The sequence below is a fragment of the Odontesthes bonariensis genome, chromosome 16 (assembly GCF_027942865.1).
Source record: "Odontesthes bonariensis isolate fOdoBon6 chromosome 16, fOdoBon6.hap1, whole genome shotgun sequence".
Classification (NCBI taxonomy): domain Eukaryota; kingdom Metazoa; phylum Chordata; class Actinopteri; order Atheriniformes; family Atherinopsidae; genus Odontesthes; species Odontesthes bonariensis.
In genome coordinates, this window is record NC_134521.1 from 15,711,791 (window position 1) to 15,726,945 (window position 15,155).

Here is a 15,155-nt window from a genome sequence, read left to right on the forward strand (position 1 = left end):
GAGCTGGGATGGCTGACAGGTAAACATGGAGGAGAAAGTGTAATTTAAAAAAAAGACATTAGCTGAAAGTAAACAGTGAGCACAGACTGCGAGCTGTGGACATCACTGAAAAGTAGTAAGCTGAAGAAGACAGTCAATGACATGAGGTTGAGACAATCTTGTTTAGATTCTCATCAACCTTTTCACTGCTCTGTGTTAAGACTAAACCCATTAAAAAACACACCTGCTTTTTATCGGTCTTCCTCAGCTTATAAACAGTCCAGCACCACTTCAAAACAACAGGTCCTTAACTGCAGTTAAAACCCATTCAGCACTGAGACTGCAACAGTGGCACACAATGTACTCACTCTCAATGGCACAAATATTGCACCTGAACCACTCCACACAGGACCCCGTTGCCCCTCCCTGCCAATCAACCCATCAGGATTGCAAAGTAAAGCCCCCCCCCCCCATAACAGATTAAGAATAAAAATTAAGAAGCTTTTTTTTAAAAAAAAAAAAAAAAACATCTTACTCCAAAAAAGATCGCAGAGTCTATCACTTGCATGAAGTCAGTGCAGCTACTCCATAACTGCAGTGCTTGCATATGTCAAACAACCCCCCACCCTCTCCTCACCTCTGATTGGAAAGCAAGTGAGGTAGAGAGAGGAGGGCTCTAATGCACACCCATCAAAAGCCAGACACAAATGAAAACGAACACCTAAATAGCAGGACTTACGAAGCAGTTGAGCATGGAGCAGGACACCCTCACTGCGAGGCTCATGTCGAGGACAGGCAGGACTGTGTCCGAACGACACGCAGCCAACAGAGCAGCAGCACGACCAGAGCACGAGGAGCCGGCATAACCATTCTTCGCCCAGCCTCTTCAGCCCTCGTCTGCTCCAAACCCCTTTGCCTGCCACCCCGCCACCCCCCCGCCACCTTTTGCTCGTTTCCCCTTCTCAAGAGGTGCTATGGGACAGCATGCTAGTCTAATTTAAGATACCAACCCCAAACCCCCACCCCACCCCCTCTGCTCCAGGGAGAGAAGAGGGAGCACACTGGTGTCTGAAGACAGCCCCTGTTGCACAGCTGAGGAAAAAACAGATGATAGTCCATAAAAGGTAGAAACAAGAGCAGCAGCCCACCGGGTTAGCCGGGTTAGATGTGAGGGTTGAGCAGAAACGACTGCAGATGTGCGCTCGCAAATGTAGTGAGAGGATGGGGGTGACCGCGAGAAGAGAAAGAAGGAGAGAAAGGAAGACAGAGGGAACTGCCTGATGCTAAGCTCCACCCTCTGCATGCACATCTCCCTCTCATCTTCCACTCCTCCCCCAATCCCTCCTTGTTCACCCTTCACCGACAGATCCTCATGTAAATACGCCTCTCCCCTCAGCAACGAGGCAGTAAAGCCGGCAAGCAGAAGATGCTCCAACTGGCATGCACGCTCCATCTGCTGCAGTGTACTGCGGCCATCGCACGACGCACAATGTACTGCACGCAGAAAAAAACCCAACCTGAAGCCAGCAGGGAGAGCTGACGGGTGCCCAGTGCAGCTGGTGAAAGGTAGCCCGTCAACAACGCCCTGTGCGGGATTGAGCGCAGAAAGAAAACGAGTGGCAGAGGACAGATGGGAGGGTGTCGAGGAGAGGGAGCCTGTTTGTCTGGTGACACAGCGTTTTACGGGAAAACTCTTCCTCACAGCACATCTTCTAGGCGCTACCCGACACATCCTGGATTGCATCAGCGCATGAGCAACCGTGCTGTGCTGTTAATAAGGGAATGGGACTGAATTAATCTGGTGTAAACAGCCTTCTGTGCATATAGCAGGGAACACAGCCCCTCCCTCCTCTTACCCCGAGCTACTGCCTGGTGGAGTCGTGACAACCGCTCACCTACAGCTGCATGACCCCACATTATGCAACCAAGATGCAGCCGTAGAAAAATGATTAAGCTTACAGGGGGGAGCGGTTTTAATGTCATTTCAACACGGCAGAGCTGCACTTCTACGAGATTAGTTCACACAGAGGTTGAAGTTTTTTTGTTATATAGTTCTGTATGAGAAGAATGATCAAAATTGGGCACATTTTCCAGCTTCAAGTCAATCTTACGAGTAATCAAAATCTAAGAATTTGATTCAGGTTTCAAGTGATTTCTTTCAGCGGGTTTGCTCGTCCTTCGTCATGACTACACTCTGTGTGAAGTGTAACAACCACCCTGACATTAAAACAACTGAACCTTGGAGTTGGACAGCCAGTAAAACATCTAATAACAACAATTAGGGAGAGGCTCTCAACAAACCACATAAAATCCCTTCATACGCAATGAGCTATAAGCTATTATTTTCTTGAAAATGTGTACATTTAGAAACATCTCCAACTAATACCATTACATTTATGTCGACAACTCTAACCCATCTAATGGTAATATTAGATATACTGAGTGTCATTTATACTTAAATTATCAAAGGCTTTCTTTAAAACAGCTTTGTTAAACCTGACAGTCTTGTGGAAACCCAGAAACATGAAATAAAAACCATTTAAGAGGATGAAACCTCATCTTTTATTGTAAATTAATGACTTTGCTCTGAAAGCGACAATAGTTAGTCTTGAAAATGTTGTGTGTGTCGTTCTTCATCATTATGGGTTTAGGAATTTGATCATTTTCATTAAAATTATGGCCATCAGCAAGATGTTAAATCTCCATATTTTCTGCAATATGTCCACTTAAACTCTCGATCCTGTATATACAGAAAATTCTGGTTTCTATTGGGTTAAAATGAAGATAACTTTGTATATACAGGACACGATATACAGCATGTACTAAAAACAATCAAGTACATAGCATCACAAAGACAGGAGATCAAATCTTATACAATAGCAAGACATTTCTTAGGAAATATTGCTGTTATTTATCATGAATAAAAACTGAAACTGAGTTTAACATTTCTTATAAATTAGGACATTTTCTATTCTTAAGTTAGATGGACTAATAATATCAAAGAGGTTGTAGATGCATCTGCTGTTAAACTGTACTTCTTTAAAAAGCTGCACGAATCAATTGTCTTATTCCTTTCTCGGTCCATACAAACTACTCAAACTGGCTTTTGATAACTGAGCCCAGGTTTCTATTTCAGGCAGCATTTAAATAAACAAAAGCCACAATTTATTTGCAGGAGCTGGGATATCTGCATATTGCGTGGGCACGACAAGTTGCATTCACATGCAATAGTACATGAAGTAAACAAAGCATTAGCAAAGCTGAAACACTACAGACTTTCAAACGAAGAACATCCTTTCCGGTAAATGGCATTTAAAAGTTGGTAAGTAAACAAAGCTTTACTGGATGGAAAGGCTCCAATAAAGAGCTGCCGGCAGAAGAACACTTCAGGAGCTACAGCAGCGTCTTTGTTTTGCGATACTGGGTGACTCGTTCAGAGCTTTGACATTCGGTATAACACCAATATACACCAGACGAATGTCAGCTAGCACACCTGAGGGCTTTAAACTGCAGGAGAATCATGCAAACAATCATTTAGCTGAAAGACAAACAAACAGAAAGCTAGCTGTACACTGTAGGAAGTAAAAACTTCCATTTAAAACCACCATCTCTGCCCAAACCGGCCGCTAAAGTGAGCACCACATTTGGTTTCCCGTGTCTTTGGTTTTATTTTTGGAAATTAGGGCAGCAAGTCACCAATGCAGGGTGTCAGCTTGCATGTTGACACACAGATATGGAAGTCAGATATGAATAAGACATGAGGCATTAAGCTCGATGTTCATGTGGAGCGAACATCAGTAAACGTTTGTTTTTGCTTTTAATATAGAAAGTTAAAACATTTGTGTTTGACGAAGATCATAAAACTAATAAATACAGGTTCAAGAACAAATATTCAGCCAGCCTGAAGCTGTAACAAGTAACAACATCCAGCCAACCACATTTGTCTTTATAACCAATTACACTCACTTTGCAGGCGGCAGGAAAGCAGTGCATGTGCTGCATATAAAAAGTGTTAAAGTTAGAGGCTCCAAATCTGAACTTTCATCCTGGAGCCGGATTTTTGATATGAAGGTTTATTACCATCCATCAAACCATAAAAAAATAAAATTTTCACCACATCAAGTTAATTGTCTGCATGTGCTAAGTGCAAACAATGACAAGAGGTTATATTGAACAATATAACTATAACTATATAAGTATTGCATATTTCAATAGATGCTTGCACACATCCCAGAGATGAAAGTGTCAATTCTGCTTTAATAAATTTACATTTTTAATAGTTTATACTAAATAAATAAATAACTCAATCATAAAACGCTAATTCATGGCTCAGAAACTGTAAGCCGACAATATTTCTGAATGACCCGAATATCTGCAGCTCGGCGTTTCGTTGGCCTCCAAGAAAAACAGAAACGTTCGTGACAACTTGTACTTTACAATCTGCCACATTTAGCAGAAGTTACAGCTCCTGTTAACACACAGTACAAGAAAGCAGTGCCAGCTAGCTTAGTCTGGGAGAATGACAGGAACAGATAGCACGGTTAGCTTGGATGGCCCGCATTATATCAAGAAATACAGTAAGTATGCAGAGAAATTCAGAGATCTGGACTCTACTTTTGGTAGTGTGGTGTTATGGCCAGAAATCCAAAAATGATTAACAAGCCCAATAAGTAAAATCTGCATGCACAAGCAGTTCTTAGACACATCATTTTGTTCTGTGTGGTCACAGGAGATAGTCTAACATGGGATGAGTTTTGCATTTTGAGCCCCAAAGCAGGCACTGTAGTGACTTTGCCTCCTTTGGGGACCCTAGTCTGCCTTTTTACTGGTCTGGATCCACAATCATCTTCTGCTCCTTTTAAAGGGCTGTGATCAGTGAAAAACTTCCATCAATCCTTTTAGAAGTTGGTGCAGTTAAATGCCTTGTCGCTTCCGTTTAGGAAACAAACCGGGATGAGCGCTTCTTTCTGCGTGCACCTCTGTGGTGACTTTGCACAGAAACCCGTGTATTGAATCAAAAGAAGGACTACTGAGCCACACGCTGACAGCCAGACTTCACAAATAAGGTCAAACAGTGGTAGAAGCAAAGGTTTGTATAGAGGCGCAATGAATCATTAACAGCAGCTTCAACTACAACCCTACTGAGAGCTACAGGTGGCTGGGCAGTGTATAAAAACAAAACACAACACACCCATCCAGGTGACTTAATACTTCAGGAACTACGAGACATTTTATGGAGCAGTGGCAGAAAAACAACCTTCTCTGTATGGTGCTCGTACATTAACTGCTCCAACTCAAAACACTGCTACAAGGTAGCAAGACAAAACAAAGCGGGTGCCGAGGACAGAGTTAAAAAAACAACCTCATTGTGCTCATTTCCACGCTCTCATTATCCAGCTAACAACAGACACGAGTGGTCAATAGTACGAACTGAATACCTTCTGTCTTCAGTTGGAAAAAAAAAACAAACCTTGAGGCTGGGAAGCAATTGAAAGCTGCTTCACAAGACGAGATTAAAAGGATCATATTACCTACGGTACAAACTGTTGGAACACAGGTCGCACCATCCCAGCTGAGAATGTAAACCTTAGACCGACAGAAACATTATTAGCTGTGACCAGTAGGAAACTTCTAAAAAGATGTAGTTTTAGCTTTCCAACCACTTCAAAACCTCAGACTGTACAAATATTCCTGATGTGTATGCATCTGTCAATCATAAACCAACTTCAGATATAGCTTTGGCTGATGACCTGTAATTGAAACAATCTAGGGTGTGTTCAGCACACCTAACATTGCTGTTTAAGTGCAGTTACACATGAAGTGCATAACTCTGACTCCACCCAAACACACCAACATACAACAAACTAATCAAAGGGAGAGCAGTGGAATGAATAGCTTGGGAATTACATGAAATTAAACGTTAACAGGAAAAGGATGGGTCTCTCTGAAGTCTGCATTCTGCTTTTACTTTCCTTAGTAGCCACATTATTTGTTTATCAGCCCTGCAATCAATTAGGCTATGAGCTCCCGTGAAAAGGCTGAGAGCTGGGCAGCCAGCCATGGTGACATTCTGTGGACCCAGCTGACCAGAACCTCAGGATGCACGTCCTCCTGTTACACTTCCTATTTCTGTTCTATAAAAGCTGGGGCCATTGGATTCAAGAGGAATTTGTCACTCATTTTGTCAGTGCTTCCCCTCTTTTCTAAAGACCACTTATTCCAGCTGGAGACGTATGCTAACAGCACAGAGTGCCCCCAAATGACTGGGTCCTAAAAGTATTTTACTTACAGACTTTGTATATTGTCTGCTTAAAAACTACAAAGTGACATCAATTCGAGAAGCTCAGTATGCCTTTACACAATTCTTAAGATATTTAAGACATCCTTGTCTTAAAATCTCTTCACTGGCTCCCTGTAGTTTACCGCAGAAACTATAAAATTTTGGTTTTACCGTTCAGAGGATTGCATGGACAGGCCCCTCCCTACATTTGGGATTTGATCCAGCCTTATACTTCAGCTTGTAGCTTGAGATCCAGCTGAGCAATTCCTATTGATGGTCCCTCGCACTCGCTTTAGGACCCGAGGAGACAGATCTTTCAAAGGTGTTGGACCAAGAATGTGGAATGAATTACCACTTTGCTTCACTTGACTCTGTCGATGCTTTTAAAAACCAACTTAAGACATTCTTTTTTAAACAAGCATCCTAGCCCAATGGTAGGCTGCTAAGGCTGATATTGGTAGTCAAAGTAAAAAGGTGCAAAAAGAAGAAGAATTATTTATACTACAGCAATGTAGCAACACAAAAATACATTTTGTCTTAGTTTTGCTTGAATAACCAGTGGCCAGAGGGAAAGTACTACATTATAGACAAATCCTTAATTAGTAAATACTGCAATAGACTGGTGCATTGATCCCCATCAGTGGGAACCTTCCCTATTTGACTTCACTGCCAGCATTTCATTCTAATCTTACTTAACAATCACCATATTTGCTATGACTTGTCATGCTGTAAGTCTGAAATGTCACGTTAAATACAGAATTTCTTCATGTGAACAGCAGGTCAACAGGGTCAAGTTAAACTCAAAAACAGTTATACAGGGGGCACATGGCTGGGAGCCACATCAAAGATGCAACATCTGTTACCTGCAACAAAGCACTTTAACTGATGCAAAAGCATGCAGGAATCTAACCACAGAGCTACTAAGATGCGACCCTGCAGAGAAAAGCAAGACTGGGCTGAAGGGTACTGCTGCCGGGGGAAGAGCTATTTTCATCCCCTTTCCATAGATCCTGTTTGGGGTTGGGGAGGGATTAGACATCATTCCTCTTTGTCGGCACCTTGAGGAGCCAGCTACTTATGCAGCAACAACTGGATGATACCAAACTGGCTTTGCACAGAAAACATGTTTTTCAGACTCAAAGAGCAAGTTAGAGATACTGTGTGAGAGAATGACAACCAAAATCTGTGATGGAGAAACATATCCAGATTTATGAAAAGATATACGTGGTTAAAAAAAAAAAAAAAAAGCAAAGAGCATGTGCAGACTTGCACCTCACTGTGCTATTTCCTGTGAAAGAAGGGAGTCCTAACTTGCAATTTTACTCTTTAGAAATCATGTTGGGTATTCAGAGCAGCAGCTGATGTAAAATCAGTCAGGAATCGGCAGCAGAGTATATGTTAACACATGCAACCCCCTCCACAACAGTGCGATTGGCTCACCATGCTGCCAGCCAGCGTCGTAGACCGTAACTCTGGGCGCGCCTCTTCAGATCCCTCCCTCTACTCCTGTCAACTTGGCTGTGTTGTGCCAAGCAATGGATCCTGCCAACATAAAGGAAAAAAAAAAAAAAAAAAACACTCACCACCTTCAGACTTGTGCTTGTGGGCGATTACTTACAGGGCTAGATTCTAAAAGTTCAAAGTACAGCATGCAGAATTAAAGCTGGTACTAAAACCATAAAGCTTGATTGAGTATTGATGGAAAAAGAACTAGCCACAACACAGAATACCCACAACCCAACATTTCTCCTTTAAGTGTCAGGAGTAAAGGCTACCTGGGACAAGAAGTACTCTTAATAGATAAGGTCAAGTCAGAGTAAAACATTGTGCACACGTAGTGCTACAGACAGACTTGCAGGAACGTGTCTGACGTGTAGTCTGACACCACAGCAGAGACACTGGAACAGATCAGCTGACCTGACTGTGGATACTCTGATTTACAGGAAATGCTAACGCAACATTCCCTGTCAAGATTATCAGCAATCAAACAGATAACTGCAGGAGGAGACGACAGCAGCTGAAAACAAACTCAAAACTTTTCTGCTCAACCAAAATATCACAAGGTGCTGATCGCAATACAGCATCGCATACATCTAAAACACTACCTCCGCATAAACAATGTGGTCATGTGTGTCATGGGTTGGTGACCTAAAGCTTAATACCATGCCTGACGGTGTAGAAGCTGTCAAAGCCGAATCTGCTTCCAGCTCTTGTGAAGACATATTATAACACTGGAAATCGGAGCAGTGCAACGCGCTGTAAAAGTTAAGATATTTAAACTTGAAACTAAACCACTGAACACTTAATTCACTGGATGACACTCCGATACTGCATTCAGGAGGGGGAAGGTCACGCTCAAAGTTTACCACAAAGAGTACACTCATAGGTAGTCAGAGAAAACATGAACAGTGTTCACTTCCTTGTGTTTTGAACTAGACTTAAAAATAAACTGACTGCAGGGAGACGATGTGAAAGTTTATCAAAGTGTTCAGAGCTGACTTCTTACTTCCCTACCCAAAGCGGTTTCTCCTCCAGACACACCCCCTTTTGCACACAGCTCCACAAAAAGAAGAAAAAAACCCCCCCACTACTATCAACATAGTATTTTCAAGGAAATCTTCTCTTACCTGCACTAGAAGCCGAATAAAAAACTTTTTGTTGAGATTTTTGTCAACCTTTGAAGGCAGAACCAAAGCTCAGTGCCCTGCAGAGTCCAAGTAGCGTCCGTCTCCCAAACACATACTGGTTGGAGTCCAATGTATGACATACCTCCCTCCCTCCCTCTTCCACTACGTCTCTTACTCTCTCCCTCCCACTCTGCTTCGCTCCTCGAAGCGAGACTGAAAGACTGTAGTACGGCTTCTTTCACTTTGAAAGGAGCCAAAACACCCACAGCACTCTCCCGACTCATTTTATCAGAGGGCATAACTTTTCATTCCGGATCGCATTCAAGCAGCAAGTTTTAATTGCATTCAAAAAGGTATATTGAGATACTCAAAGCAATAGGAATCACTTAATGCCTCAAAATTTAACTATACAAAAAAAATGGACTTAAAAAAAATTGTAATAAGTAATTCAACAAATCAAGACCATTAATGAACTTCCTATAAAGATTTAGTGTGGATAAGAATTAACCGTCTACTTCAGTCTAATAATCATTTTAGCTCTTAATCCTGGATTCTCTAAATGTTGGGCTTCAATCCTGCATGTGGACGTTTAAAACAGACTCAAAAGGGCCTAAACAGATGCTCCAAAGTTCGATCTTTTTGCATCTTTCTGTAAAAACAGCACATGGTTTTACATCAATATAGCTGAATTCCCAATAAAGCAGTCATGTTTTCCCAGTTTTCCAGAATGTGTGTCAGCTGTGGATTTTTGGAGCTGATCCTGATCACCGATTACAGGAGGCAGGTCCAGCTGATATCGATAGTGATCACTGATCCCTAATCAAACTGATTTATAATGCGACTGGATTTTCTAATGTAATATTCTGAACAACGATCTACGCTATAAATGAAGAGGGGAGAAGGTGTTGAGGCAAAATGTGAATCTTATCACTCTTTTCAGCTTATTCTTAGTTATGTGGAACAGTTTATAGAGTTTAAAGATATATAGTTTTCATATGGTATAAAATGCGTCATGTTTTATGAAATAAGTATTAAAATAAAAAGGTAAATGAGAACGGAGCTCCTTGTTAACAATAAATTATACAAGAGCATTTCCCCGTGGCCTAGCCCCTTTCTTCCTTCTTGTTTAATTTAATTTCATTAGGATGTTGTGTAACACCAAACGGTAACTGTCCCAAAATTATATTGAACGCATGAGTTGATGGTCACCGCTTTTACTTTAACATGTATATACACACAGCTATAGTGGCTGACAATGACGTCAGTAATTCTGTCTGTATCCATATACTAATTAGATCTGTCCTAATTAATTCAAATTTAGGGCCGTCTCAAGATTTATGTGAAAAGGGTTAAAAAAAAAAAAAAAAAAAAAAAAAAAAAACACCCTGTCTGTCACATATAGGCACAAATGTTCCACGTCTTCTCATTAGTGGTTTTAGACGAATTAACGCTCATCTGGAAACGTTTGTTGAACTAATGGGAACCTAACGACTGGTCGTCGACTCCACTGAAGTTCTCTTTGTTGCGCAGTGAAGCACCGATTTACAGTCGACATCTGCCTGCTGCTGGTTGAGCGCAAGGTTTTTTGTTTACATAATTTACTTGTGCCGTGATCTGACCTGGATATGAAGCCTTGGTGGATCAAAATTAAATAAGTTACCAGATTTAACTCCAGTTCTAAGTAGGCACCTTGCCCTCCGACAGGCTTAGCTTGAGATGGTGCAGCTTTCTTCTTCATCAAGCTTTTTAGTGACCACGGATCAAATTATTTAGAACGAATATCAGCCTATGGCAATGTAGGAACAATCAGAGCATATTAGTCATATTACAAAGGTTAGTGAACTTGTGGTCACTTAAAACATTTTGAGACTCTCACTCTGCTCTAATAAAATGTCGTCAGGCATCATCTGGCAAAAATCACAGCTCAGTGAACTTAAAGACAGCGTCTGTTCAGTGAATTCAGCTATACCTATATTTACGATGATCTCCCAAAGACAAGACGGCAGAAGGTTCACAGCTTGTGGCGTTGGACATATTTTGTTCTATAACCTAATTTTGCATCTGTACATGTAGACAGCGGAAGTTGAGCTGTAACCGAAACTTGACCACGATGTGCATGTAACCAGTAATCTGTATCTGTGCAAATAAAACAATGATCCAAAAGACTTTAAAATTCATATTATTAGTGCACTTTACAGTCATCCAAGCTGTCAAAAAAAACGCACAAACATTTATTTCTCAAACTACAGCCACCTTGGCAAGTAGCTTTACACTCTGTAGCACATCTAATTCTTTACTAAAATTGAAAATATAGTTTGGATTAACCCTCCAAAGACGGAATTTCATCTTCCGTTTCTGCAAAACAAAACATGAAACTTAAGAAGTTCTCAAAGCTGATTCGAAGGACACTTCATTCTGCAAACATAATGTGACACATACAACTCAACAGCCTGACTCTTATCGTTCTGCTGACTTTAGGTCGAGGAGATTTTAAATCAGCTGAAAGCAAACAAGATGTTGTTAAATAACGATCACATGCCTGCAGTGACATCTCCCTCCTTTATCTGATGCAATTCAGAAGAAATTCATGGGAAAATAAACGATACCCTGCAGCCAGAATTGGGTCATATTTACAGAACTGAAAAGAAAAAAAAACTGTGACTGCACATGGCAAAGGGTTCTGGCCCTCAGCCCTGAAAAGGTGAGCAGGGAAACAGCACTTTTAATTCGAGGCACCGCTTCCTCAGAAATGTGTATGCTTTTGCATGTCAAATCCAGCCTTAGAGTACACTGTCATATGGCACCGTATAAAGATCAGTTTTAGCTCACAGTAGTAAAAAGCTGGGTATCATATCACAGACTCTCAAAGAAAGTTGTCTGAATGACTAAAACTGGCATAAATATGAATTCAGGAGCAGATATCGATCTGATCGCTCATCAAAAAGCTAGCCTGGTTGCCAATTCTGTGCTGCAGTCATATTTAAGTCGGTCACAAATTATTATGACCAACACTGTATAAAATTAAGAAAGTATGACATTAAGCCAATGTTGCTTGACCACCAGTTAATCAACATCAAATCAGTTAAAAGCTACAATGATAAAAGCACGTTCCCCTTTTCTCAAATGTATAATCCAACTCGCTTCTGTGTCACAAGAGCAAGAAAATAAGTCTTTTTGCTGTACGGGTCTGGCTTGCTAGGCTAAAATGGAGCTATTTGGACAGTGAAACTATTAATTCCCCCGAATGTACAACCGACATGTAGCTGAAGTGCAGACTCGAGCTTTAACTCTAAGATATGAACAAGATGTGAAACATTTAACAATCTAAGTAAATTCCCTTTGGTGGACAAATTGCCTTATCAATTTATCGAGCTGCAGTGGTCTTGCGTCAGGGACTGAGCAGCCTGAGGATGGCCTGCTCCACCTGCACTTAGAGATTCACTGACAGCAAGGCGTGGGCTCACTAAACCCAGACGCCATGCAGCAAAAAAGACTCCTGACATTTTAAAATACTAACTCATTTAAAATGACACAAACTGTCCTTTACATGGCTTTTGAGACTGTGCAACTACTTTTGGTTCTTAGAAAAAAAGAAAAAGAAAAAGGAGGCTCTACATATTTGAGAGCTGTAAATCCTTAAATGTGAATAACCTTATATCAAAGCTGAAATTCTGCATTTAAGGCTAATATTCATTGTGTCTAATTGAATATGTTCAAATACTTTTGGACCCAGCTTTAAAGTGAGTAATTCAACTGGAAGTCAAGCAAAAGTGCTAATCTTCTGAATGCATTTTGAGACTTCGGCGCTCATAAATATCTTTTGTTACAGAAAATAGTTTATTTACAGTTTTTCCTGGTACATTTCTTCACTGCTCATTGAAATATGATGTGTAAAAAGGAACCAAATCAAAGCAGAGAAGCTTTTAGTGACAGTGGCTAAGATGACATTTCCAAACCCGGTTTCTCTTCCACAAAATAATTTTCTGTAACTCAGGGAGATTCCAGGGTGCTTTCCACTGACCAAAAATCGCAATGGCTTGAAATTTCCAGAGAATAACAGGTGCTCTGTTCGCCTCGTAACACAACAGGTGCAAACTAATGACAGGAGGTATAAAGTTAAAAAAAAAAAAAGGCGTGATGAAAGTGAAAGTGGACGCCATCCTCACTGCTGGCTGACACTGAGCTCTGAGATGACAACTCGACAAACCGAAAGCGCGCCTGTGTGTATGTGCAATGTTTGTAAAAGCTAGCGGCATGCTAACTACCGGATAGCTACATAATTTGAAGCTAGTGGGTAAAATTCGCTCATTTGCCCCCAGAAAACGACCAAATACCTCAAAGTTCACATGTCTATCACATGCCTGACAGTCCAAGAACATGTCACGTACAAAATATTGTTTAAAAGTTACTTAATTTTAAAAATTAAATCGAGTTACTCACTCAGAAAGAATCAGCTGACACAACGGTGACTCAGTAGACTACTAGACTTCCGCATTCTTGTGTGATGACAGCAACGCCAACCAATAGTAAGAAAGAAGACCAACTAGATTAGACCAATGGACCTACGGTATTTGCGCCGGCCAATAATAATTGACGCCATTCAAGCCAGTGAATTGCACACACCCACAGCAGAGCCAATCAAAAACCACTAAAGTCATACAACGCACCAATAGAAAATCACAGCGCGGCACAGACTGGCTACACACAAACGGTGCTGTACGTGCGGATGGTCGCATCTACAGTAGTGAGAGTACAACCAGGTAGAAAATGGTTTTCAGTATGAACGACTGCTGACAGCATTTAACTCAAGAAAAAATATATAAGAACATTCAGCAGCAATAAAGAAAAAAAAAGGGGGAAAAAACGTGGAAACAACCTTTTTTATAAGTGGCCAATCTCAGTCAACTCTTAAAATACTATGTGAAAGGAAATTAGATAGATAGATAGATAGATAGATAGATCGATAGATAGATAGATAGATAGATAGATAGATAGATAGATAGATAGAATGTTAAATTATGGTTGAAATTAGTATACAAACAAATATATGAATAATTTAATAATAATAAAGAAAAAAAAAAGTTTCTCACTGAAAAGAAATGTTCCATAATCTCTCATGTTTTCAAATGTCTTATAAAGAACCTTTAACCAGAGCTTAGTATACGTATTATTATATGTATGCCTTCTTATAGTACTACAGCAGTGGCTATATGCTGGTTTTTTTTTTTTCTTTGGTTCCATGGTCTTAACTTTAATAATTGCCTTTCACTGTTTCTGTTCTGCACCTTTCTGGGACTTTCAAGGCTTTTACTTTATTTTCAAGGTTCTATGATGCAAAATAACTCTGCTCAAGATGATCAGTCTCATGATTACAAGTAGGGGCTCCAGTTTTCAAGGGATGAATCTAAATTAATACTAAATCTGGGACTGATAACAGTATGTAGAATTACTACATAAAAAATACTGAAAACAGGAAATCTGCAGGTTTTAAATCCTTTGACATGCAAGCAAAAAGCTTAAAGGGTTTGTCTTTTTTGGCAAGCAATGCTGCTCCATCTGGTGGTGAAAATCAGAAACCACAGAAAGATCTCAGAGGTTCTAGCGTTTTTACCCTCACCATTTACATTGATTGCATTCTTTTGCTCATTGCTGTGGTAGTCTTCCTTATTTCAGTAATAGTCATATTCTGGCCGCACTATGCTTGTTTTAATCTTTAATAAGCTTCTTAATTTTTACACATCAGTAGTTTCTCTGAGCTTAGTTGCATGTTCGTGTAAGACATTCTGTGTTTGAGGTACACCCTACATTTGAACGTCTGTACTTTGATCTTCTCCCTCGCTGAAGTTAATGTGTCCATGTTGATTCTCTGAGGACCGACAGCTGTATAGACGCTGGTCCGACAGGAGGTGACAAAAATTTGGGCCACTGCGGCTGGGCCTTTCTGCTTAACTGCATGAAGAAACGGGTAGGCGGACAGGTGGGTGTAGATCCTCGAGGACCAATCACAGCTGGTCATCAGGTCAGTACTTAGCTGAACGCTGTCAGGCCAAACCCTGTTTTTTGACCTCTTTCTTCTCTGTACTGAGACCCACCTGCAATCACAGCATGGTAAGCGACTTCACTTTAATCCAAGTTGGTTAGGATGGGCTGAGGGGCTCTGGATGGTCTCACAACTGAGTAACTGTGAGGAGTGGGTTATTTTAGAAATATGCGATCAGTTAGTCTGCGCCCATGCTAATGAAAGTATGTCTTTGTTTTTTTAGACGAGC

General features: G+C 40.8%; 1 protein-coding gene across 5 annotated transcripts in view; it reads right to left on the minus strand.

Annotated features, from left to right (window-relative positions):
• The window catches only part of mtmr4 (myotubularin related protein 4), a 39,372-nt gene extending 25,982 nt beyond the window's left edge, over nt 1-13,390 (minus strand). For 2 of the 5 annotated variants that reach the window (XM_075486401.1, XM_075486400.1), the window contains exon 1: nt 719-909. In XM_075486401.1, the coding sequence (XP_075342516.1) occupies nt 719-763 (45 nt within the window). In that variant the 5' untranslated portion in view covers nt 764-909. Of the gene's footprint in view, nt 1-718; nt 910-1,127; nt 1,237-7,699; nt 7,802-8,886; nt 9,013-13,326 lie in introns of those variants that run through there. The other 3 variants (XM_075486402.1, XM_075486403.1, XM_075486404.1) reach the window with 3 other exon arrangements.
• Nucleotides 13,391-15,155: the final 1,765 nt, after the last annotated feature.